Below are 24,124 nucleotides of genomic sequence, written 5' to 3' on the forward strand. Positions count from 1 at the left end.
AAAGAAAGAAAGAAAGAAAGAAAGAAAGAAAGAAAGAAAGAAAGAAAAGAAAAGAAAAGAAAGAAAGGAAAGAAAGAAAAAAAAGAAAAGAAAGAAGGGAAGGGAAGGGAAATATTCTGAATATGCAGTTTTCTAATGGTAAGGTAGGGAAGATGGGAACTGTTTGTTGAAGTATAGCAGAAACTTAGTAAGATGGCCTGAGAAAATTTCCAGTCTGGGAAGTATTTTAAAAGGTTAGATTTATAAAAGATACATGCTATTTAGACACAATGTGGTTTAAAGGATTGTTTTTCCCTTTTAATTTTTTTTTAACTTTGTTTGTTTTTAAGTAGGCTCCATGCCCAAAGCAGAGCCCAATGCGGGGCTTGAACTCACAACCCTGAGATCAAGACCTGAGCTGAGATCAAGAGTTAGACACTTAACCGACTGAGACACCCAGGCACCCCATTTTTTTCCTTTTTAAACAACTATATTTTTCCACCTTATTGAGGTATAATTAACAAGTAAAAATTGTATATACTTATAGTATATAATGTGATGATTTCATATACATGTACATTGTGAAATGATTACCACAATCAAGCTGATTAACATATTTACCACCTCACATAGTTACCTTTTGGAGGAGGAGGGTATGGTGACAACTCTTAATATCTACTCTCTTAGCAAATTTCAAGTGTACAATACAGTATTAATCACAGTCACCATGTTGTACATTAGACACCCAAATTTATTCATTTTAAAAGTTTGAACCCTTTGACCAATATCTCTCCATTTCCCCCACCCCCAGCCTCTGGCAGCCACCATTCTACTTGCTGCTTCTATGAATTTGACTTTTTTAGATTCCACATATATGTGAGATCATGCAGTATTTGTCTTTTTGTGTCTGGCATATTTACTTAGTGTAGTATCCTTTAGTTTCATCCATGTTGTTGCAAATGCCAGATTTTATTCTTTATTGGCTAAATAATATTCTGTTGTTATCCTTTTCTTTTTAAAAAAAAAAATTTTTTTTTCAATGTTTATTTATTTTTGGGACAGAGAGAGACAGAGCATGAACGGGCGAGGGGCAGAGAGAGAGGGAGACACAGAATTGGAAACAGGCTCCAGGCTCTGAGCCATCAGCCCAGAGCCCGACGCGGGGCTCGAACTCACGGACCGCGAGATCGTGACCTGGCTGAAGTCGGACGCCTAACCGACTGCGCCACCCAGGCGCCCCATCCTTTTCTTTATTCATCTATCAATGAACACTTAGGTTTTTCCATATCTTGGCTATTGTGAATAATGCTGCAATGAACATGAGAGTGCAGAGATCTCTTGAGATACTGATTTCCTTTTCTGTGGATATATGCCCAGAAGTAGAATTGTTGGATCAATGTTAGTTCAGGTTTTAATTTTTTCAGCAACCTCTCTACTGTTTTCTATAATTGCCGTACCAATTTACATTCCTGTCATCAGTTTACAGGGTTCTCTTTTTTTCTGCATTCTTACTAATATTTTTTATCTCCTGTCTTTTTGATAATAGCCATACTAACAGATGTAAAGTGATATTTCACTGTGGTTTTGATCAACACGTCCCTGATATTCAGTACCTTTTCATATACCCACAGGCCATTTGTATGTCTTCTTTGGAAAAATGTGTATTCAGGTCTTTTTTATTTTAGGTTGTTAATTTTTTGCTATTGAGCAGTATGAGTTCCTTATGTATTTTGAATATTAATCCCTCATCAGATACATGCTTTGCAAATGTTTTCTTCTATTCCATAGGTTACCTTTTCATTTTATTGATTGTTTCCTTTGTTGTTGTTGTTGTTTTTGAGTAAACTTTAAGCCCTATGTGGGGCCCAAACTCACAATCCCGAGATCAAGAGTCTCATGCTCTACTGACTGAGCCAGCCAGGTGCCCCTGTATTCTCCCGTTTTGATTACTGTAGCTTTGTAATAGGGCTTGAAATCAGAAAGCACGGTACCTCCAGCTCTGTTCTTTTTTCTCAAGACTGCTTTGTCTATTCAGGGTCTTCTGTGGTTTAGTATGAACTTTAGGATTTCTTTTTCTGTTTTTGTGAAAAATGTCATTGGAATTTTGGTAAGGATTACACTGGAGTAGATTACTTTAGTTAATATAGGCACTTTAACAATATTAATTCTTCTAATCCATGACCACAGGATATCTTTCCATTTAATTGTGTCCTCTTCAATTTTTTAATCAATGTTCTATAGTTTTCAGTGTATATATCTTTCACCTCTTTGGTTAAATTTGTTACTAAGCATTTTATTCTTTTTGTTTTTTTTATTTATTTTTTTTATTTATATATGAAATTTATTGTCAAATTGGTTTCCATACAACACCCAGTGCTCATCCCAAAAGGTGCCCTCCTCAATACCCATCACCCACCCTCTCCTCCCTCCCACCCCCCATCAACCCTCAGTTTGCTCTCAGTTCTCAACAGTCTCTTATGCTTTGGCTCTCTCCCACTCTAACCTCTTTTTTTTTTTTTTTCCTTCCCCTCCCCCATGGGTTCCTGTCAAGTTTCTCAGGATCCACATAAGAGTGAAACCATATGGTATCTGTCTTTCTCTGTATGGCTTATTTCACTTAGCATCACACTCTCCAGTTCCATCCACGTTGCTACAAAAGGCCATATTTCATTTTTTCTCATTGCCACGTAGTATTCCATTGTGTATATAAACCACAATTTCTTTATCCATTCATCAGTTGATGGACATTTAGGCTCTTTCCATAATTTGGCTATTGTTGAGAGTGCTGCTATGAACATTGGGGTACAAGTGCCCCTATGCATCAGCACTCCTGTGTCCCTTGGATAAATTCCCAGCAGTGCTATTGCTGGGTCATAGGGTAGGTCTATTTTTAATTTTCTGAGGAACCTCCACACTGCTTTCCAGAGCGGCTGCACCAATTTGCATTCCCACCAACAGTGCAAGAGGGTTCCCGTTTCTCCACATCCTCTCCAGCATCTATAGTCTCCTGATTTGTTCATTTTGGCCACTCTGACTGGCGTGAGGTGATATCTGAGTGTGGTTTTGATTTGTATTTCCCTGATAAGGAGCGACGCTGAACATCTTTTCATGTGCCTGTTGGCCATCCGGATGTCTTCTTTAGAGAAGTGTCTATTCATGTTTTCTGCCCATTTCTTCACTGGGTTATTTGCTTTTCGGGTGTGGAGTTTGGTGAGCTCTTTATAGATTTTGGAGACTAGCCCTTTGTCCGATATGTCATTTGCAAATATCTTTTCCCATTCCATTGGTTGCCTTTTAGTTTTGTTGGTTGTTTCCTTTGCTGTGCAGAAGCTTTTTATCTTCATAAGGTCCCAGTAATTCACTTTTGCTTTTAATTCCCTTGCCTTTGGGGATGTGTCGAGTAAGAGATTGCTACGGCTGAGGTCAGAGAGGTCTTTTCCTGCTTTCTCCTCTAAGGTTTTGATGGTTTCCTGTCTCACATTCAGGTCCTTGATCCATTTTGAGTTTATTTTTGTGAATGGTGTGAGAAAGTGGTCTAGTTTCAACCTTCTGTATGTTGCTGTCCAGTTCTCCCAGCACCATTTGTTAAAGAGACTGTCTTTTTTCCATTGGATGTTCTTTCCTGCTTTGTCAAAGATGAGTTGGCCATACGTTTGTGGGTCTAGTTCTGGGGTTTCTATTCTATTCCATTGGTCTATGTGTCTGTTTTTGTGCCAATACCATGCTGTCTTGATGATGACAGCTTTGTAGTAGAGGCTAAAGTCCGGGATTGTGATGCCTCCTGCTTTGGTCTTCTTCTTCAAAATTACTTTGGCTATTCGGGGCCTTTTGTGGTTCCATATGAATTTTAGGATTGCTTGTTCTAGTTTCGAGAAGAATGCTGGTGCAATTTTAATTGGGATTGCATTGAATGTGTAGATAGCTTTGGGTAGTATTGACATTTTGACAATATTTATTCTTCCAATCCATGAGCAGGGAATGTCTTTCCATTTCTTTAAATCTTCTTCAATTACCTTCATAAGCTTTCTATAGTTTTCAGCATACAGATCCTTTACATCTTTGGTTAGATTTATTCCTAGGTATTTTATGCTTCTTGGTGCAATTGTGAATGGGATCAGTTTCCTTATTTGTCTTTCTGTTACTTCATTGTTAGTGTATAAGAATGCAACTGATTTCTGTACATTGATTTTGTATCCTGCAACTTTGCTGAATTCATGTATCAGTTCTAGCAGACTTTTGGTGGAGTCTGTTGGATTTTCCATGTATAATATCATGTCATCTGCAAAAAGCGAAAGCTTGACTTCATCTTTGCCAATTTTGATGCCTTTGATTTCCTTTTGTTGTCTGATTGCTGATGCTAGAACTTCCAGCACTATGTTAAACAACAGCGGTGAGAGTGGGCATCCCTGTCGTGTTCCTGATCTCAGGGAAAAAGCTCTCAGTTTTTCCCCGTTGAGGATGATGTTAGCTGTAGGCTTTTCATAAATGGCTTTTATGATCTTTAAGTATGTTCCTTCTATCCCGACTTTCTCAAGGGTTTTTATTAAGAAAGGGTGCTGGATTTTGTCAAAGGCCTTTTCTGCATCGATTGACAGGATCATATGGTTTTTCTCTTTTTTTTGGTTAATGTGATGTATCACGTTGATTGATTTGCGAATGTTGAACCAGCCCTGCATCCCAGGAATGAATCCCACTTGATCATGGTGAACAATTCTTTTTATATGCCGTTGAATTCGATTTGCTAGTATCTTATTGAGAATTTTGGCATCCATATTCATCAGGGATATTGGCCTGTAGTTCTCTTTTTTTACTGGGTCTCTGTCTGGTTTAGGAATCAAAGTAATACTGGCTTCATAGAATGAGTCTGGAAGTTTTCCTTCCCTTTCTATTTCTTGGAATAGCTTGAGAAGGATAGGTATTATCTCTGCTTTAAACGTCTGGTAGAACTCCCCTGGGAAGCCATCTGGTCCTGGACTCTTATTTGTTGGGAGATTTTTGATAACCGATTCAATTTCTTCGCTGGTTATGGGTCTGTTCAAGCTTTCTATTTCCTCCTGATTGAGTTTTGGAAGAGTGTGGGTGTTCAGGAATTTGTCCATTTCTTCCAGGTTGTCCAATTTGTTGCCATATAATTTTTCATAGTATTCCCTGATAATTGTTTGTATCTCTGAGGGATTGGTTGTAATCATTCCATTTTCATTCATGATTTTATCTATTTGGGTCATCTCCCGTTTCTTTTTGAGAAGCCTGGCTAGAGGTTTGTCAATTTTGTTTATTTTTTCAAAAAACCAACTCTTGGTTTCGTTGATCTGCTCTACAGTTTTTTTATATTCTATATTGTTTATTTCTGCTCTGATCTTTATTATTTCTCTTCTTCTGCTGGGTTTAGGCTGCCTTTGCTGTTCTGCTTCTATTTCCTTTAGGTGTGCCGTTAGATTTTGTATTTGGGATTTTTCTTGTTTCTTGAGATAGGCCTGGATTGCAATGTATTTTCCTCTCAGGACTGCCTTCGCTGCGTCCCAAAGCGTTTGGATTGTTGTATTTTCATTTTCGTTTGTTTCCATATATTTTTTAATTTCTTCTCGAATTGCCTGGTTGACCCACTCATTCGTTAGTAGGGTGTTCTTTAACCTCCATGCTTTTGGAGGTTTTCCAGACTTTTTTCTGTGGTTGATTTCAAGCTTCATAGCATTGTGGTCTGAAAGTATGCATGGTATGATTTCAATTCTTGTAAACTTATGAAGGGCTGTTTTGTGACCCAGTATATGATCTATCTTGGAGAATGTTCCATGTGCACTCGAGAAGAAAGTATATTCTGTTGCTTTGGGATGCAGAGTTCTAAATATATCTGTCAAGTCCATCTGATCCAATGTCTCATTCAGGGCCCTTGTTTCTTTATTGACCGTGTGTCTAGATGATCTATCCATTTCTGTAAGTGGGGTGTTAAAGTCCCCTGCAATTACCACATTCTTATCAATAAGGTTGCTTGTGTTTATGAGTAATTGTTTTATATATTTGGGCGCTCCGGTATTCGGCGCATAGACATTTATAATTGTTAGCTCTTCCTGATGGATAGACCCTGTCACTATTATATAATGTCCTTCTTCATCTCTTGTTACAGCCTTTAATTTAAAGTCTAGTTTGTCGGATATAAGTATGGCTACTCCAGCTTTCTTTTGGCTTCCAGTAGCATGATAAATAGTTCTCCATCCCCTCACTCTCAATCTAAAGGTGTCCTCAGGTCTAAAATGAGTCTCTTGTAGACAGCAAATAGATGGGTCTTGTTTTTTTATCCATTCTGATACCCTATGTCTTTTGGTTGGCACATTTAATCCATTTACATTCAGTGTTATTATAGAAAGATATGGGTTTAGAGTCATTGTGATGTCTGTATGTTTTATGCTTGTAGTGACGTCTCTGGTACTTTGTCTCACAGGGTCCCCCTTAGGATCTCTTGTAGGGCTGGTTTAGTGGTGACAAATTCCTTCAGTTTTTGTTTGTTTGGGAAGACCTTTATCTCTCCTTCTATTCTAAATGACAGGCTTGCTGGATAAAGGATTCTCGGCTGCATATTTTTTCTGTCTAGCAAACTGAAAATCTCGTGCCAACTCTTTCTGGCCTGCCAAGTTTCAAAAGAGAGATCAGTCACAAGTCTTATAGGTCTCCCTTTATATGTGAGGGCACGTTTACCCCTTGCTGCTTTCAGAATTTTCTCTTTATCCTTGTATTTTGCCAGTTTCACTATGATATGTCGTGCAGAAGATCGATTCAAGTTACGTCTGAAGGGAGTTCTCTGTGCCTCTTGGATTTCAATGCCTTTTTCCTTCCCCAGTTCAGGGAAGTTCTCAGCTATTATTTCTTCAAGTACCCCTTCAGCACCTTTCCCTCTCTCTTCCTCCTCTGGGATACCAATGATGCGTATATTATTTCTTTTTAGTGTATCACTTAGTTCTCTAATTTTCCCCTCATACTCCTGGATTTTTTTATCTCTCTTTTTCTCAGCTTCCTCTTTTTCCATAACTTTATCTTCTAGTTCACCTATTCTCTCTTCTGCCTCTTCAATCCGAGCTGTGGTGGTTTCCATTTTGTTATGCATTTCATTTAAAGCGTTTTTCAGCTCCTCGTGACTGTTCCTTAGTCCCTTGATCTCTGTAGCAAGAGATTCTCTGCTGTCAGCTATACTGTTTTCAAGCCCAGCGATTAATTTTATGACTATTATTCTAAATTCACTTTCTGTTATATTATTTAAATCCTTTTTGATCAGCTCATTAGCTGTTGTTATTTCCTGGAGATTCTTCTGAGGGGAATTCTTCCGCTTGGTCATTTTGGATAGTCCCTGGCGTGGTGAGGACCTGCAGGGCACTTCCCCTGTGCTGTGGTGTATAGCTGGAGTTGGTGGGCGAAGCCGCAGTCAGACCTGATGTCTGCCCCCAGCCCACCGCTGGGGCCACAGTCAGACTGGTGCGTGCCTTCTCTTCCCCTCTCCTAGGGGCGGGATTCACTGTGGGGTGGGGTGGCCTGTCTGGGCTACTTGCACACTGCCAGGCTTGTGATGCTGGGGATCTGGCGTCTTAGCTGGGGTGGGTAGGCAAGGTGCACAGGGGCAGGAGGGGCAGGCTTAGCTTGCTTCTCCTTAGGTGATCCACTTCAGGAGGGGCCCTGTGGCAGCAGCAGGGAGTCAGATCCGCTGCCGGAGGTTTGGCTCCGCAGAAGCGCAGAGTTGGGTGTTTGCGCGGAGGGAGCAAGTTCCCTGGCAGGAACTGGTTCTCTTTGGGATTTTGGCTGGGGGATGGGCGGGGAAGATGGCGCTGGCGAGCGCCTTTGTTCCCCACCAAACTGAGCTCTGTCGTCCGGGGGCTCAGCAGCTTTCCTTCCCTGTGTCCTCCAGCCTTCCCGCTTTCTGCGCAGAGCTGTTAACTTATGACCTCCCAGCCGCTAAGTCGCGCTTGCTGTCGGAACACAGTCCGTCAGGCCCCTCCGCTTTTTGCAAGCCAGACTCGGGGGCTCTGCTTGGCCGGCGAGCCGCCCCTCCGCCCCGGCTCCCTCCCGCCAGTCCGTGGAGCGCGCACCGCCTCGCCGCCCTTCCTACCCTCTTCCGTGGGCCTCTCGTCTGCGCTTGGCTCCGGCGACTCCGTTCTGCTAATCCTCTGGTGGTTTTCTGGGTTATTTAGGCAGGTGTAGGTGGAATCTAAGTGATCAGCAGGACGCGCGGTGAGCCCAGCGTCCTCCTACGCCGCCATCTTCCCTCCTCCCGCATTTTATTCTTTTTGATGCCATTGTAAATGGAATTGTCTAATTTCTCTTTCAGATAGATCATTGTTAGTGTATAGAAACACAACTGATTTTTATATATTGAGTTATATCTTTCTACTTTACTGAATTTGTTTATTCCAACAATTTTTGGTGAAGTCTGTAGGATTTTCTATATATAAGATCATGTCATCTGCAAACAGACACCATTTAACTTCTTTCTGTTCAGTATGGATGCCTTTTATTTATTTTTCTTGTTTAATTGCTCAGGCTAATCCAGTACTATGTTGAATAAAAGTGGCAAGTGTAGGCATCCTTGTCTTGTTCCTAATCTTAAAGGAGAAAACTTTCAGCATTTCACCACTGAGTATGATGTTGTCCTTGGCTTGTCATGTATGGCCTTTATTATATTGAGGTTCATTCCTTTTATATGTAATTTGTTGAGAATTTTTTTAATCATGAAAGGATGTTAAACTTTGTCAAATGCTTTTTCTGCATCTACTGACATGGTTATATCATTTTTATCTTTCATTCTGTTAATACAGTGTATCATATTTATCTTTTTGAGTATTTTGAACCACCCAGGCATCCCAGTAATAAATCAAGCTTGATCATGGTGTATGATCCTTCCAGGGTGCTGTTGAAGTCAGTTTGTTAGGGTTTTTTGTTGTTTTGTTTTTGTTTTTGTTTTTTTGAGAATTTGATCTGTGTTCATCAGGAATATTAGCCTTTTCTTATCACACTTCTAAAGGAATTTTATTATTTTAGAAGTCTGAGTCCAGAAAAATGGTGTTTGTGAAAACAATTTCTTTTTGGGTCAATAGTTTTTATCTTTTGCGAACTAAGAACAACTTAAAAAATGTTTTTAAAACTTCAAGAATATTCTGGTTGTGCACAGCAGATCAGTTATACACATGGTTTTCTGAATCAGAATCCCATTGAAATGATGATAAATTAATTATAAATGAGCACTACTGTTTCAGTTGGAGAAGAGAAGCACAGCAAAACAGCTATCAAATCTTCAACAAATTTCTAAAGCATAGAGAGTGAATGGAGGGCTGATAACCGTCTCAGGAGGGAGATTGAAGTTGTAAGCTAAATGTCAAAGAAGGAAGATTTAGTCTGGGAAAACAAGCCCCTACAACTACATAAGGCTCAGTATTGAAAGAACCAAATCTCAAGAAAGGTAGAGGGAGACTGGAGTAGAAAACAGGAGGCTCTCCCTGCCTAGCTACCTGCTACAACTTCTCTTAGCAGGTAACTGTTTTCCCTCCACAGAAAAGGGAGCTCACTCTCTAGAGAAACTGAACCTAAGAGACCTTGCCCTCAGGGACACTTGGCAGAGACAGAGAAAGAGTGAAGTGTAGGGCTGAAAAAGAAAGACTAAGTAATAGTCTACTTGAATTCTGAGACCCTTAGCTCCTTTCTCTATCCTCTTCCTAAAATTCAGCAGCCAGATACAGACCTCAGAGAATGAACAACTCCAGAGAAAAGACCTCCCTCTTCTGCCATCTAGACAGAAAATTCTCACCAAATTCCCAGCAAAGTGAATGAAATAATAATATCCTTCCTAAGACAGAGGGTCATGGAATTGCAGAACACCATGATTAAAGAAAAATTCATAAAAACTTTCAGAGATAAATCAAGTACTGTATGGCATTAGAATTCTCAAGAGCAACTATATCCTGAGTATTAAAGGATATTTTCAGATCTACAAGTTGGCAAAAAACTTACCCTCTGATTTTATTTTCTTAGAAATACACTGGCTCAGTCAGTAGAACATGTGTCTCTTGATATCAGGGTTATAAGTTTGAGCCCCACTTTGGGTATAGAGATTGCTTTAAAAAATTTTTTTTAATTAGGGGCGCCTGGGTGGCTCAGTCAGTTAAGCCTCTGACTTCAGCTCAGGTCATGATCTTGCAGTTTGTGGGTTTGAGCCCTGCGTCAGGCTCTGTGCAGATAGCTCAGAGCCCGGAGCCTGCTTCAGATTCTGTGTCTCCCTCTCTCTATGACCCTCCTTTGCTCACACTCTATCTCTGTCTCTCTCTGAAAAGTAAATAAACATAAAAAAAAATAAAATAAAATAAGTTTTTTAATTAAAAAAAATATACTAGAGTGTATGCTCTATGCAGACGTCTGAAATCAAGTCAGAGGAAGTCGTAGGCTCCAGGAATCAGGAGGTCCCATGTAGGAGAATGGAAGTGAGAATGTACTGGGCACCAGGCTTAGAAAATATCCATTTCAAATTGGACTAGGTGGACAAAGCAGATGTGAGAGGACATACCCAAGAAGAAAAGAGAAAGGATCAGTTATTTGAGGTTTACCAGTAATTAGAAAAATTATTACTAGGAGTTTGAAACATCTACCTGAGCAGTTGCCATAATTCTAAATTAGCATCTAAAAAGTAGGAATTGAAATAAGCAAAGAATGTACAAATAAAACCAAGAATGTACAAAAAATGAAACATAATCATAGTTGTCACACTTATGTAATATTTATTATAGTCATAATATAAACAATGAATATTGAGATAATCAGAAATTATATGAATCTATTGGGGAAAATGGAACAAGGGGAAGCATGTGTGTGTATGTATCTGTCTGTGGATGTGTGCATTTTGTATGGGGTGGGGGTTGAAACATAAGTCCTGCTCTCTTACCGGAACATCATTAGACATTGTCTAAAAATGAGTAAGTTGTGGGGGCACTTGGGTGGCTCAGTCAGTTAAGCGTCCTGCTCTTGATCTCAGCTCAGGTCTTGATCCTCATGGTCATGAGTTCAAGCCCTGCGTTGGGCTCTGTGCTGGGCATGAAACCTACTTAAAAATAAAGAAATAAAAATAGAATAAAGAAAAAAATAAAAAATTAGTAAGTTGAGAAATAGGAATAGTCAATATTTAGAAACGTGAAGCATAAATTTCAGAAGAAACTGCTAGAATCTTTCAAATCTTTCAAAATCTCAAACCTTTGGGAAATGTGAGGATGAGAGAAGATATCATTGTAAGGTGCAAATAACTATACACATACAACATACATACAGTCACACAAACCATACATACATATACATCAGTTATAGAATTTGATTTTTAAAACATTATTTTGATATGAAAAAAATACTTAATCCCTGTTTTCCTTTCTTTGAGGACAGTGATTTCTTGAGTTAAAATGTACTATTAACCTATGCTTATCATAGGTGTGCACAGATTGATCTCAAAGCCTAGCTTGTCTGGAGTCATATGTGTCAATATTACGGCAACTCTCTCTCAGATGTACTTCTGGGCACATAGCCGATGTTTGTGATGATGTTGGAATACCTTCAAAGTGTTCAGATAACCTGAGTTGGCATGCAAATGTCTATGCATTTTTCACTTTTTTCATCAGTCTTATTTGTGTTTTATCAGCTAAAATCCAGGAAGAGATTGGCCATGTAATTGGCAGACACCGGAGCCCCTGCATGCAGGACAGGAGCCACATGCCCTACATGAATGCAGTGTTGCATGAGATCCAGAGGTTCATTGACCTTATCCCAGTCAACCTGCCACATGCAGTGACCCGTGACATTAAATTCAGAAACTATGTCATCCCCAAGGTAAGAGATATTTCTCCTACACTGACTTTAGTGCTCTTGAAGTTCCCCTGTTCTCACTATTGGCTCAGTCCTCTACCAATACAAGATGAGAAAGGTGCAAAACTCATATATGTGGCAGCTTGATGGATTTTGTGTTGTTTCCAGTTTTAAAGTTTATTTATTTTATTTTTTTAAATTTTGTAATGTTTATTTGTTATTGAGAGACAGAGAAAGACAGAGCATGAGCATGGAAGGGACAGAGAGAGAGGGAGACACAGAATAAGAAGCAGAATCCAGGCTCTGAGCCGTCAGCACAGAACCCGATAGGGGGCTCGAACTCACAAACCATGAGATCATGACCTGATCCTAAGTCGGACGTTTAACTGACTGAGCCACCCAGGCGCCCCTATTTATTTATTTTAAGAGAGAGAGAGAGAGACAGCGTGAGTGGGGGAGGGGCAGAGAGGAGAGAGAATCCCAAGCAGGCTCCACGCTGCCAGTGCAGAACCCTATGCAGGGCTTAAACTCATGAACCATGAGATTGTGACCTCACGAACCATGAAATCATGACCTGAACGAAATCAAGAGTCGGACGCTTAACCGACCGAGACACCCAGGCGCCCTACTGAGGCTACATACTTTTATGGCAGGTTTTGGTATTTGGCTGTGTAAGTCTTCCAAATTTGTTCTGCTTCTTTAATATTGTTTTGGCTACTCTTAGCTGTTTACATTTCCAAACAAATTTGAGTATCAGTTTGTCAATAATCCAAAGCATTTGGCTGTGATTTTTATCAGGGTGATAATAAAATAATTTAGAAAGAATTGACATGTTGGTATCTTGAATCTTTCAATTCATGGATATGGCATATTCTCCCAATTTATTTGGACTTTCTTTAATTTTTTCAATATTTTCAGTGCAGTGGCTTGTATATCTATTAGGTTTTTCCTAGATGAGTGGTATTTTTGATGTTACTATAGATTGTATAATTTTTAAAATGCCTTTTCTACTTTTTTTGTTATATGGAAATATACTTGATTTTATTATCTTGATGACCTTACATCTAGCAACCTTTCCAAATTGACTTATTGCTAATAATTTGTGGATTTATTTGTAATTTCTATACACAGAATTCTTCAACCTGGTTTAATGTATATTTTTTAATGTTTATTTATTTTTGAGAGAGAGAGACAGAGACAGAGACAGAGACAGAGACAGAGAGCAAACAGGGGAGGGACAGAGAGAGATGGAGACACAGAATCTGAAGCGGGGCTTGAACTCACAAGTAGTGAGATCATGACCTGTGCCGAAGTCAGATGCTTAACCAACTGAGCCACCCAGGTGCCCCAATATTTGTTTTAATAATTAATACTTGAACTTTAAATTTTATATACTTGCAATGAGCTTTAATTTAAATATAAATAATCATGGATCACTCAAGGCTACTGTGTTGGACAGAACCGATCTAAGTTGTTGTTGTTGTTGTTTTTAATACTTGAAACTTTATGTTAAAACCTTTATTCTGCAATATTAAAAACTCAGAAAATTAAAAATAAATCGAAGTGCAATTTCTTTCAGTGGCCAGAATCTTGAACTGAAGTGAATCAATCTATATATTCCTTATTGATGCACTTTGTGTGAATATTCATGTGAATATTTAGCATGTGAATATTCATGCTAAAGAGGTATCAATGTGTTTGATTATATGATACCACATTATTGGGAGTATTTTAAAATTTATGGCATATACATCATAATACCTTTCTAAAATCATCAAACAGTACTTAATTTGAAAACACATTAGGCCTCAGGAGGTTCAGATGAAGGATTGTGTATTTATACTTTCATGAAAACAAATGTTTATATTTGTTGAGCTGATGTAGAAAAATAAGCTAAAATAGTCATGCTGTATATAACTTTGAAATGGTTAATAAAAACAACTTTGGAGGGCTGGCGCATGGCTGGCTCAGTCGGTAGAGCATGCGACTCTTGATCTTGGGATTGTGAGTTCAAGCCCCACATTGGGTGTAGAGACTACTAAAAAAAATACATAAAAAAAACACTTTGGGGTACCTGGGTGGCTCAGTCGGTTGAGCGTCCGACTCTTGATTTCAGCTCAGGTCATGATCCTAGGGTCTTGGGATTGAGCCCCGCATCCCCCTCCACGCTGAGGTCAAGCCTGCTTAGGAATCTGTCTCCCTTTGCCCCTCTCATCCACTAGCATGTGCACACCCATGCTTTCTCTCTCTCTCTAAAATAATTTTTAAAAGACATGGATTTACATATTAAACAAACAAAAAACCTTTGGGAGAGGGATGACTTCCTCTGAGTTGCAGAAAACCATTTGGGCTTCATCTGGCTTTCAGGTTATTTCCCAGCCAGGAAAATGCCTCGTCAGAATCACAGTTGCATGCTTAGGGCAGAAGGGTGAAAGAAGTGACACTTGTGCAGAGAGGGCTATTTCTCTTCTGGGTTTTCTAAATGAACCAGGCACTTTCTTCTGCCAACCGTATCCTAAAAATGGAAAACTCAAGTAGATATTTGAAATGCAAGGCAGCAGGAGATAAATTCAAGAGGATAACCTCTGTATAAACTCTGGCTCGGTTACCCTTTACTATAATCTTGAATAAATTTCTTAATCCTATGTGCCTTGGTTTTCTCATTTGTAAGCTGTTGATAGCACTGACCTTTACATCACTAGAATGTTGCAAGAATTCAACCAGGTAACATATACAAAATACAAGCTAAAACTATGACCATTTTTACTTATTAGACTGATGAAGTCAAAGGCTGAGAAAATGTTGTATTGGTGAGGGAGTGTGTAAATGAGCACTTTCAATCACCAGTGGCAGGATTGTAGATAACTACATCTTTTTTGGAGGACATTTTGGCAATATCTATCAGAAATAAAATATAGAATCTTATAACGCAAGAATTATAATTCTTGGTATCTACTACAAGTGCTAACAGAGGAATGTTCAAAAAATGTGTCCTTGCATCACTGTTTATAATAAAAGCATTCTGTTTTTGTTTCTGAGAGGGAGAGGGAGAGGGAGAGGGAGAGGGAGAGAGAGAGAGAGAGAGAGAGAGAGAGAGAGAATATCTTAAGCAGGCTCCATGCTCAGCACTGAGCCCAACATGGGGCTTGATCCTACAACCCTGGGTCATGACCTGAGCCAAAATCAAGAGTCAGATGCTTAGCCAACTGAGCTACACAGGTGCCCCTAAAAAAATATTCTTAACTATCTAAATGTTCATCAGTAGTGTAATGATACATTCATATTCTATAGCATGAATAAGGCAGATGTACATGTGTTGATATGGGCCAGTACCAAATTATTTTATTAAATAAAAAATAAGATTTTTATTTCTTTTTATGAAACAAGTACTAAAGCATGACAATGACATCGTTGCCTCTAAGTAAGGCTAAATGCACTTTCAAATCATATCTTGTTTAGAAGGCTAAGCAATGCATGTATGGAAGCACTGCATCTTGAGATGATTTTCATCAATGATTCTAGAATTTCTAATAAAATTCCTGCTGTGCTTCTCAAATTCAAGTAAAATTAAAAAAAATCAAGATGTAGTGGATGCTTGTCATTTGATAAAAAGAAAAAGAAGAAGAAGAAGAAGAAGGTGATAGGCCGAATAAACATGTAGATTTATTTGCCTGATATATATATATTCTCTCTGGAAGGGCATATTCCCTGGAAGGACATATCACTCGTTGTGAATAGTTGTTTTTGGAAAGTATTTACATGGGAGGGAGACCTACTTTTCACCATATGTGCTTTTTGTGACTTAGTGCATTCCTCTATTTTTAACTTGAGGTATAAGTTATACAAAAGAAAATTCACATTTTTAAGGGTAAAGTCTAATGAGTTCTGACCAATATGTGAAGTCAAGTAACTACCACCACAACCAAGATGTAAAACATTTCTGTCATCTCAAAAAAGTTCCCTCATTCTCCTTTTAAAATCAATCCACTTCCCCCAGTTCCAACTCTTGGTAACCACTGATCTGTTTTTGGTTCTACGGTTTTGCCTTTTCAAGAATGCAATGTAATAGAATGTGACATAAATAGAATAACTTGTAATCAATATAAATAAGCCTTTATCTTTTTTATGTGACAGAATGTATTTGAGATTTATTGCACTTTGTTATTGCACTTATCATTAATTTGTTCTTTTTTTTGATGAATGATTTTCTATCCTACAGAGTACCACAAATTGTTTATCCATTCACTACTTGATGGGTATTTGGGTTGTTTCCAGTTTGAGACTATTTGAATAAAAGTGCTGTGAACATTTGCATACAGGTTTTTGTGTGGATATAAATTTTCATTTCTTTTGGGTGAATGCTTAGGAGTGGGACTTTTGCTTACCTGTTTAACTTTATAAAAAACCATCAAATATTTTCTAAATGTGGCTGTGATATTTTACATTCCTGCTAGCAATGTGTGAGAGTTCCAATTGCTTCAGGTACCTTCCATCACTTGCCATTGATGGTCCTTTTTTTTTTTTTTAATGTTTATTTATTTATTTTTAGAGAGAGGGAGGGAGGGAGGGAGAACATGAGCGAGGGAGGGGCAGAGAGAGAGAGAGAGAGAGAGAGAATCCCAAGCACACTCCGTGCTGTCAGTGCGGAGCCTGATGCAGTGTTTGAACTCACGACTGTGAGATCATGACCTGAGCCAAACTCAAGAATTGGGTTCTTAACTTACTGAGCCACCCAGGTGCCACATTGTTGGTGTTTTTAAATTTTAGGTACTATAAGTGGTTATGTAGTGACGTCACATTTTGTTTTATTTCTATTTTCTGGATGGATAATGATGTTGGGCTTCTCTTCATGTATTGATTGACTATTCATCTATATTCTTTGGTCGAGTTCTCAAATTATATTCCTATTTTGTATTGGGTCATTTGTCTTATTTAATTATTGCAATCCTTTATATATTGTGTACACAAGTCTTTTATTACATGTAAGTGTTGCTAATATTCACTCTCAATCTGTAAAGGGCTTGCTTGCTTGCTTTTTTCTTCTTTCCTTTTCTTCCTTCCTTCCTACCTTCCTCTTTCTTTCTTTCTTTCTTTCTTTCTTTCTTTCTTTCTTTCTTTCTTTCCTCCAAAGAATGTCTTTCAAAGAGCAGAAGTTTTGAATTTTGATGAATCCAATTTATCAGTTATTTCTCTTTTGACTCGTGCTTCTGTGTCCTATCTGGAAAATTTTTTGCCAACACAGGTTCCCAAACATTTGCTCTTATCTTTTCTTCTACAAGTTTTATGCTCTTAGCTTTTGTATTTAGGTCTGCGATCCATTTAAAATTCATTTTCACTTATAGCGTGAAGTAGTTTATACTTCATTCCTTTTGTTAGGGACACCCACTTGTTCCAGCACCATTTATTGAAAATACACTTGCTTTTTAAATCTTAAAGTAACACTTCCACATATTACTTGTCTTAAAATGCACAAGGCAATAATATTGAAAACAAAATTATAGACCTTAAATATGATAAACTTAGAGGATGGAACTTCCTTCCAATTTTGAATTTAAAAAATAAAAAAAATCTCAGTATCATTTAAACACACACAATGGTATATAATGTTTTATGTTTATATAAATAATACATATGAAAATGTGTATACATCTATATTTTAAGTACATATTTATCTGTATCCATTGATCTATCTATCACACTTAACACCTAAATATTTCATATGTGTCTTTTAAGAACAAGGGCTTCTGCATAGCAGTAATAGCATTCACACTCAAAGAATTATCATATATACAATAACTTTATCTAAAATATAGCTATAGATGTTTTCAGTTATCCTAAAATATCTTTTTTTTTTTTTTAATGTTTGTTTATTTTTGAGAGATGGTTAGAATGCCAGCGTGGGAGGGGCAGAGGGAGATAGAGAATCTCAAGCAGGCTTCATGCTGATGGCAGAGAGCCCAATGCGGGGCTTGAACTCAAACTGTGAGATCAAGACCTGGGTTGAAGTCAGATGCTTAACCAACTGAGCCACCCAGGTGCCCCCCCCAAAGTATCTTTTATAGCTTTTTTTGAGGGGGCATCTAGTATCTAATAAAGGAATAAATATACAATTTTATTATCGGTCCCTTTACGCCCCTTTTATAAAGAACAGTTCCTTTTCTTTTATTTATTTCATTTCAATACACTATTGAAGAGTCCAGGATAGTTGTCATGTAAAATATTCCTCAGTCTGGTTTTGTATGATTTTTTTGTTTTTGTTTTTGGTGTGGTTTTTTGTTTTTTTTTTTTTTTTTTTTTTTTTTGAGAAAAAGAGAGAGCATGTGAGCAGGGGAAAGGGGCAGAGGGAGAGAATCTTCAGCAGGCTCCATGCTCAGCACGGAGCCTGACATAGGGCTCTATCCCATGACCCTGCGATCATGACCTGAGCTGAAACCAAGAGTCAGATGCTCAATCGACTGAAGCACCCAGAAGCCCTGTGTGATTTTGTTTTTGTTTTTGTTTTTGTTTTTTTAGACTAGATTCAAGTTCTGTGTTTTGGGGAAGAACATTACATACGTGATGTTGTGTACGTCCCAGTGAATTACGTTTTGGCTAGAGACATGTAATATCAATTTATATCATTATTGGTGATGCTAAGGTAGTCATTTATTAAGGAGGTATCTTCCATGGGGCACCTGGGTGGCTCAGTCGGTTAAGTGTTGTACTTCAACTCAGGTCATGGTCTCACGGTTTGTGGGTTCAAGCCCTACATTGGGCTCTGTGCTGACAACTCAGAGCCTTGAGCCTGCTTCAGATTCTGTTTCCCTCTCTCTCTCTACCCCTCCCCCACTCAAAAATAAACAAAAATATAAATAAACATTTAAACAAATAAACTTTTTGAGGAAACTCCCTACTGTTTTCCAGAGTGGCAGCACCAGTTTGTATTCCCACCAACAATGCAAGAGGGTTCCCCTTTCTCCACATCCTCACCAACATCTGTTGTTTCCTGAGTTGTTCATTTTAGCCACTCTGACAGGTGTGAGTTGGTATCTCAGTGTGGTTTTGATTTGTATTTCCCTGATGATGAGTGATATTGAACATCTTTTCATGTGTCTGTTAGCCATCTGGATGTCTTCTTTGGAAAAGTATCTATTCATGTCTTCTGCCTGTTTCTTACAGATTTTGAATACTAACCCTTTATCTGAAAAGTAATTTGCAAATATCTTCTCCCATTCCATCAGTTGCCTTTTAGTTTTATTGATTGTTTCCTTCACTGTGCAGAAGCCTTTTATCTTGATGAGGTTCCAGTAGTTCATTTTTGCTTTTGTTTCCCTTGCCTCCAGAGACGTGTCTAGTAGGAAGTTGCTGTGACTGAGGTTAGAGAGGTTGCTGCCTGTTTTCTTCTCTAGGATTTTGATGATTTCCTGTCTTACATCTAGGTTTTTCATCTTTGGAATTTATTTTTGTGTATGTTATAAGAAAGTGGTCCAGGTTCACTCTTTTGCATGTCACCCTCCACTTTTCCCAGCACCATTTGTTGAAGAGACTGTCTTTTTTTCCATTGGATATTCTGTCCTGCTTTGTTGAAAATAAGTTGGCCATATACATTTGTGGGTCCATTTCTGGGCTTTCTATTCTGTTCCATTGATCTATGTGTCTGTTTTTCTGTCTGTACCATACTGTCTTGATAATTACATCTTTGTAACATAGCTTGAAGTCCAGAATTGGGATGCCTCCAGCTTTGGTTTTCTTTTTCAATATTGCTTTGGCTATTTGGGGTCTTTTCTGGTTTTATACAGATTTTAGAATTGTTTGTTCTAGCTCTGTGAAAAATGGTGGTGTTATTTAGATAGAGATTACACTGAACATGTAGAATGCCTTGGGCAGTATAGACATTTTCATAATATGTGTTTTTCCAATCCATGAGCATGGGATGTTTTTCCATTTCTTTGTGTCTTCTTCAGTTTCATAAGCATCTTACAGTTTTCAGCATACAAATATTTTAGCTCTTTGATTAGGTTTATTCCTAGGTATCTTATGGTTTTTGATCCAATTGTAAATGAGATCAATTCCTTGATTTCTCTTCTGTTGCTTCATTATTGGTATATAGAAATGCCACAGATTTCTGTACATTGATTTTATATCCTACAACTTTGCTGAATTTATGTATCAGTTCTAGCAGTTTTTTGGTAGAGTCTTTTAGGTTTTCCATATAGAAAATCATGTCATCTTCAAAGAGTGAAAGTTTGACTTCTTCCTTGCCAATTTGGATGCCAGAAGCTTCCATTTTAAACCATAGTCCACGTGAGATGTTTGAAAACCAAAGTGACGAAATAGAGCAGAGGGTGGGAGCTACACCATCGTCCAAAGATAGTGATCAGTAGAGGGGATTCAGAGGTCTGGTACCCAAGTAACTAAGCACTCAGCATTTCAAATCCTATTGGGAGGCTACTTTAGCAACCTTACTAGCACTGGTCTTAATCTCATCCCTGTTTATTACTTGGTGTGTCTGACTAGAAATGCCATTGCCTTTTTTGGACCTGGGATTCCTCACGTATAGATCAAAAGAGTGAACTAAGTGATATGCAACATTTCTTCCAGCTCCACGACTTCTTTATAATAAAGTTTGTCTTCATCTGTTCATTCCAGGGCACAAGTGTACTAATATCACTGACTTCTGTGCTACGTGATGACAAAGAATTTCCCAACCCAGAGACATTTGACCCTGCCCATTTCCTGGATGATAGTGGCAACTTTAAGAAGAGTGACTACTTCATGGTTTTCTCAGCAGGTAATAAAAATTAATTTCCATAGGTACTGAAGGGGGCAAGATATTTTTGGGTGATCCGTAGAAACTTACATGGTGCCTAGTCTGGGATGAATAGAATTGTTCTTTGTCCATGACCGGAAGCATAACTCCCAATGCCCATGCACTTTCCCCCACTCACTATACAGTCCCATTATTAGAATTTTGGCTTGGTGACCCAGTTCTTCCAAAGTGAATATAGGTTCATTGAACCTATATCTATATCTATATCTAGAGGCAGAAGCCTCTAGATAGATCACACAGCTACCAAGAGCTCCTCTTAGCAGGTGAAACTCATTTAGACTTTACTCACTGCCATGAAAAAGGAATATAACTCCTCAACTTTGAGTTAAGTATTTTCTATGTGATATCCCCCACTCCCCAGAGTGGGCTCCAGGGTTACAAGTATCCACAAGCACAGAATGGGCACCAAAAGGGCTCACATCCTAATTAGGGAAACAGATTAGAAAATAGGTCGTTGTAATCCAGTGAGACTGGTGTTGTGGAAGAGGAAAGCACAGGCTGCTCAGGAGACCAGAGGAGGAAGCCGCCTGCTTCCTGATCACTTTATGAGGCATAAAGTGGAATAAGCAACGTTCTGATAGCAGAAAGGCAATTTGTGCTGCCTCTCAGGGGACAGGCAGCAAGGGAAAGAAGAGAAGGAAGGGCACTTTTAGAGAGTGGACTTTAGGAGCAGGGCATTTCAATAGATCAGGGCAGTCGGAACGTGCCAACTAGCTGTGGCATTAAGGAAACCTTGAACAAGTGGCACAATACCCTGCAGTAGTTCCAAAGCACCTGATATTCCTCTGCTCAAGATCAGAGATTTCGGATCTTGGGTGTCTACATCTACAGTGTGTGTTCTGAATCTCTGGCCACAGAGTCACCTTTATTTATCTGACAGCTTTTGATGCCTACTTTGGGTCTTACGCCATACATACCAAGATGTCAAAGACTGAGCTTTCCCTACAAGGAAACACACATTTTAGCATGGCAGAAAAAGAAATAAACAGAGAATCGAGATTCAAGGTGATGATCCATGCTTTAACTGAAGAATGAATAAGATTCTGAGGAAACCCAGAGAGGGCAAGACTGTACTTCCCAAGGGGATCACAAAGATTATAAAGAGGAAATGACATGAGACATAGGTCCTGGAAGAAGTATAAGAGAAGTGCGCCTTAACCAAAGGGAACAGCAGGAGATACAGCTCGAAACTTCACAGTATATTGGAGATCGATGAAGAGTTGGTATGGCTAGAACCAAGAGTAGAGATATGAAGGATGGAAGGAGGGTTATGGCTCATCAGACTGGGAACAGAATGTGGAGGGCCAGTTCAACCCATTTGACATCATCTCATAAGACAGATCAGGGAGGCATTTAATAATTTAAAGTGAGGGGCACCTGGGTGGCTCAGTCGGTTAAGCGTCCAACTTCGGCTCAGGTCGTGATCTCACGGTTCATGGGTTCGAGCCCCTCATCGGGCTCTGTGCTGACAGCTCAGAACCTGGAGCTTGTTTCAGATTCTGTGTCTCCCTCTCTCTCTGCCCTCCCCTACTCGCGCTCTATCTCTGTCTCAAAAATAAATAAACATTTAAAAAAATTAATATTTTAAAGTGAGAAAGTGACACATTTTTTTATTTTTTAAAAATGTTTATCTTGAGAGAGAGAGCACACATGTGTGTGAATTAGGAAGGGGCAGAGAGAGAGAATCCCAAGCAGTCTCCATGCTGTCAGGTCGGATCCTATGCAGAGCTCGATCCCACAAACTCTGAGATTGTGACCTGAGCTGAAATCAAGAGTCGTTCGCTTAACCAACTGAGCTTCCCCAGGCGTTCCAAGAGAGGACACATTTAGATATGTGCCTCTGAAATCACATGAAGGAGAAAAACTTTGTCTAAATTTTGTGCCAGAGGTAGAAAGGGAGACACAGGTTTATGAGTTCCCTTCTCTCAGTCCTCCTCCCTCCAATGCACTTGGACAAGTGGGTGTGTTTCTACAAAGATTTATGGAAACTGGAAATGTGAAAAGTGCAGTTATAATATGGGAATACATAATGAAGTGTTTGATGTAGACCTAATGCTCAATAGATATTTGTTGAATGAAGGGTTCCCATTAAGACACTACGTGAATAGCAGGTGTTCCCATCCTTCTATCCATCTGTCCCTCGACCCTTCCTGCCAGCTCTCCATCGGTTCAGCCATTCAGCAAATACTCTTTGTGACATACTTCTTGTGACAGTTCAAAACATAATATTCAAGAAACAAATCCCTTGTGTTTGTTATTTTCAGGAAAACGGATTTGTGTGGGAGAAAGCCTGGCCCGTATGGAGCTGTTTTTATTCCTGACCTCCATTTTACAAAATTTTACCCTGAAACCTGTGGTCGACATAAAGGACCTTGACACCACCCCAGTTGCCAGTGGGTTTGGACATATCCCACCCCCCTACAAGATTTGCTTTGTTCCTTTGTGAGGAAGGGCAGGCCATCTAGCCACTACTGTGCTGTTGTCTATAACTCCTCCTCCTCTTGGGTGTCACCCGCCTTCTTCTCACGACTAGGGATGCTTTCTCTGACCTCTTGCCTCATATTTCCCCATTGCCTCCACACCCACTGAACATCCAACCTCAATTAAAGGAGAGTTTCCAGAATTTCATTTCACAAATGCCGTGCCGTGCTGTTCTTTATACTCAATAACTCTTATATTTGCCACCACGTATGCTAATAATTATCAAATATTGGGCTATTACTATGTTATCACTGTGAAACAAAGCAAAATGGCTAACACATAGCCATCTATCCTCTCCATGTTCTAAATAGAAAGCACTATTATTTGCTGACCCAGTTCTTAGACTTTTCCTTGCATGATACAGGTAATAATTGGAAAAAAATAAAGTTCAAAGAGGCCACACTGGTCCTCAAACTGATAAGTACAGAGAGGAGCAAAGGGGGAGAGTGCAGAAAAGCTCTTTGGGCTACATGTCACCTAGGGTTACTTGAGGCTTGGATTTGAAAGTGAGCAGAGTTGTGTCCAGGAGCCGGGTAATGGAAGATCAGCAATAGGGAGGAAGGAATAATTACCATTAAAATTCATTCCTCTGCTTTGGTGCCACTATGAACACCAAAGATTTGACATGCTCTTACTACTTTGTGTTTCAAACTTAGAGTCAACTATTAACATATGCTTTCATATTGCTAGTCAATTTTTCTTTTCTTTTTTTTAAATTTTTTAACATTTATTCACTTTTTGAGAGACAGAGAGAGACAGTATGTTGAGGGAAGGGGCAGAGAGAGAGAGGGAGTCACAGGCTCCAGGCTCTGAGCTGTCAGCACAGAGCCTGATGTGGGGCTCGAACTCACCAACTGTAGGATCATGACCTGAGCTGAAGTCAGACACTTAACTGACTGAGCCACCCAGGTGCCCCTAATCACTTTTTCTATGTGTCATTTTTTTTCTCACCAACCTCGAACAAAATCCCTGGAAGGCGTCTCTAGATAATCTTTTTCTGCTCTCCACCACATTGTTTTATACCTAACATAAGGGTGATGG

The 24,124-nt window shown here is 39.1% G+C and overlaps 1 protein-coding gene across 3 annotated transcripts in view; it reads left to right on the top strand.

Annotated features, from left to right (window-relative positions):
- The window catches only part of LOC121037024 (cytochrome P450 2C41-like), a 38,962-nt gene extending 15,723 nt beyond the window's left edge, over positions 1 to 23,239 (top strand). For all 3 annotated transcript variants that reach the window (XM_040485917.1, XM_040485919.1, XM_040485918.1), the window contains 3 exons: positions 11,630 to 11,817; positions 20,422 to 20,563; positions 22,867 to 23,239. In XM_040485917.1, the coding sequence (XP_040341851.1) occupies positions 11,630 to 11,817; positions 20,422 to 20,563; positions 22,867 to 23,048 (512 nt within the window). In that variant the 3' untranslated portion in view covers positions 23,049 to 23,239. The remainder of the gene's footprint in view (positions 1 to 11,629; positions 11,818 to 20,421; positions 20,564 to 22,866) is intronic.
- Positions 23,240 to 24,124: the final 885 nt, after the last annotated feature.

This window comes from Herpailurus yagouaroundi, unplaced genomic scaffold (genome assembly GCF_014898765.1).
Source record: "Herpailurus yagouaroundi ecotype Mexico unplaced genomic scaffold, PumYag 163, whole genome shotgun sequence".
NCBI classification, from domain to species: Eukaryota; Metazoa; Chordata; class Mammalia; order Carnivora; family Felidae; genus Herpailurus; species Herpailurus yagouaroundi.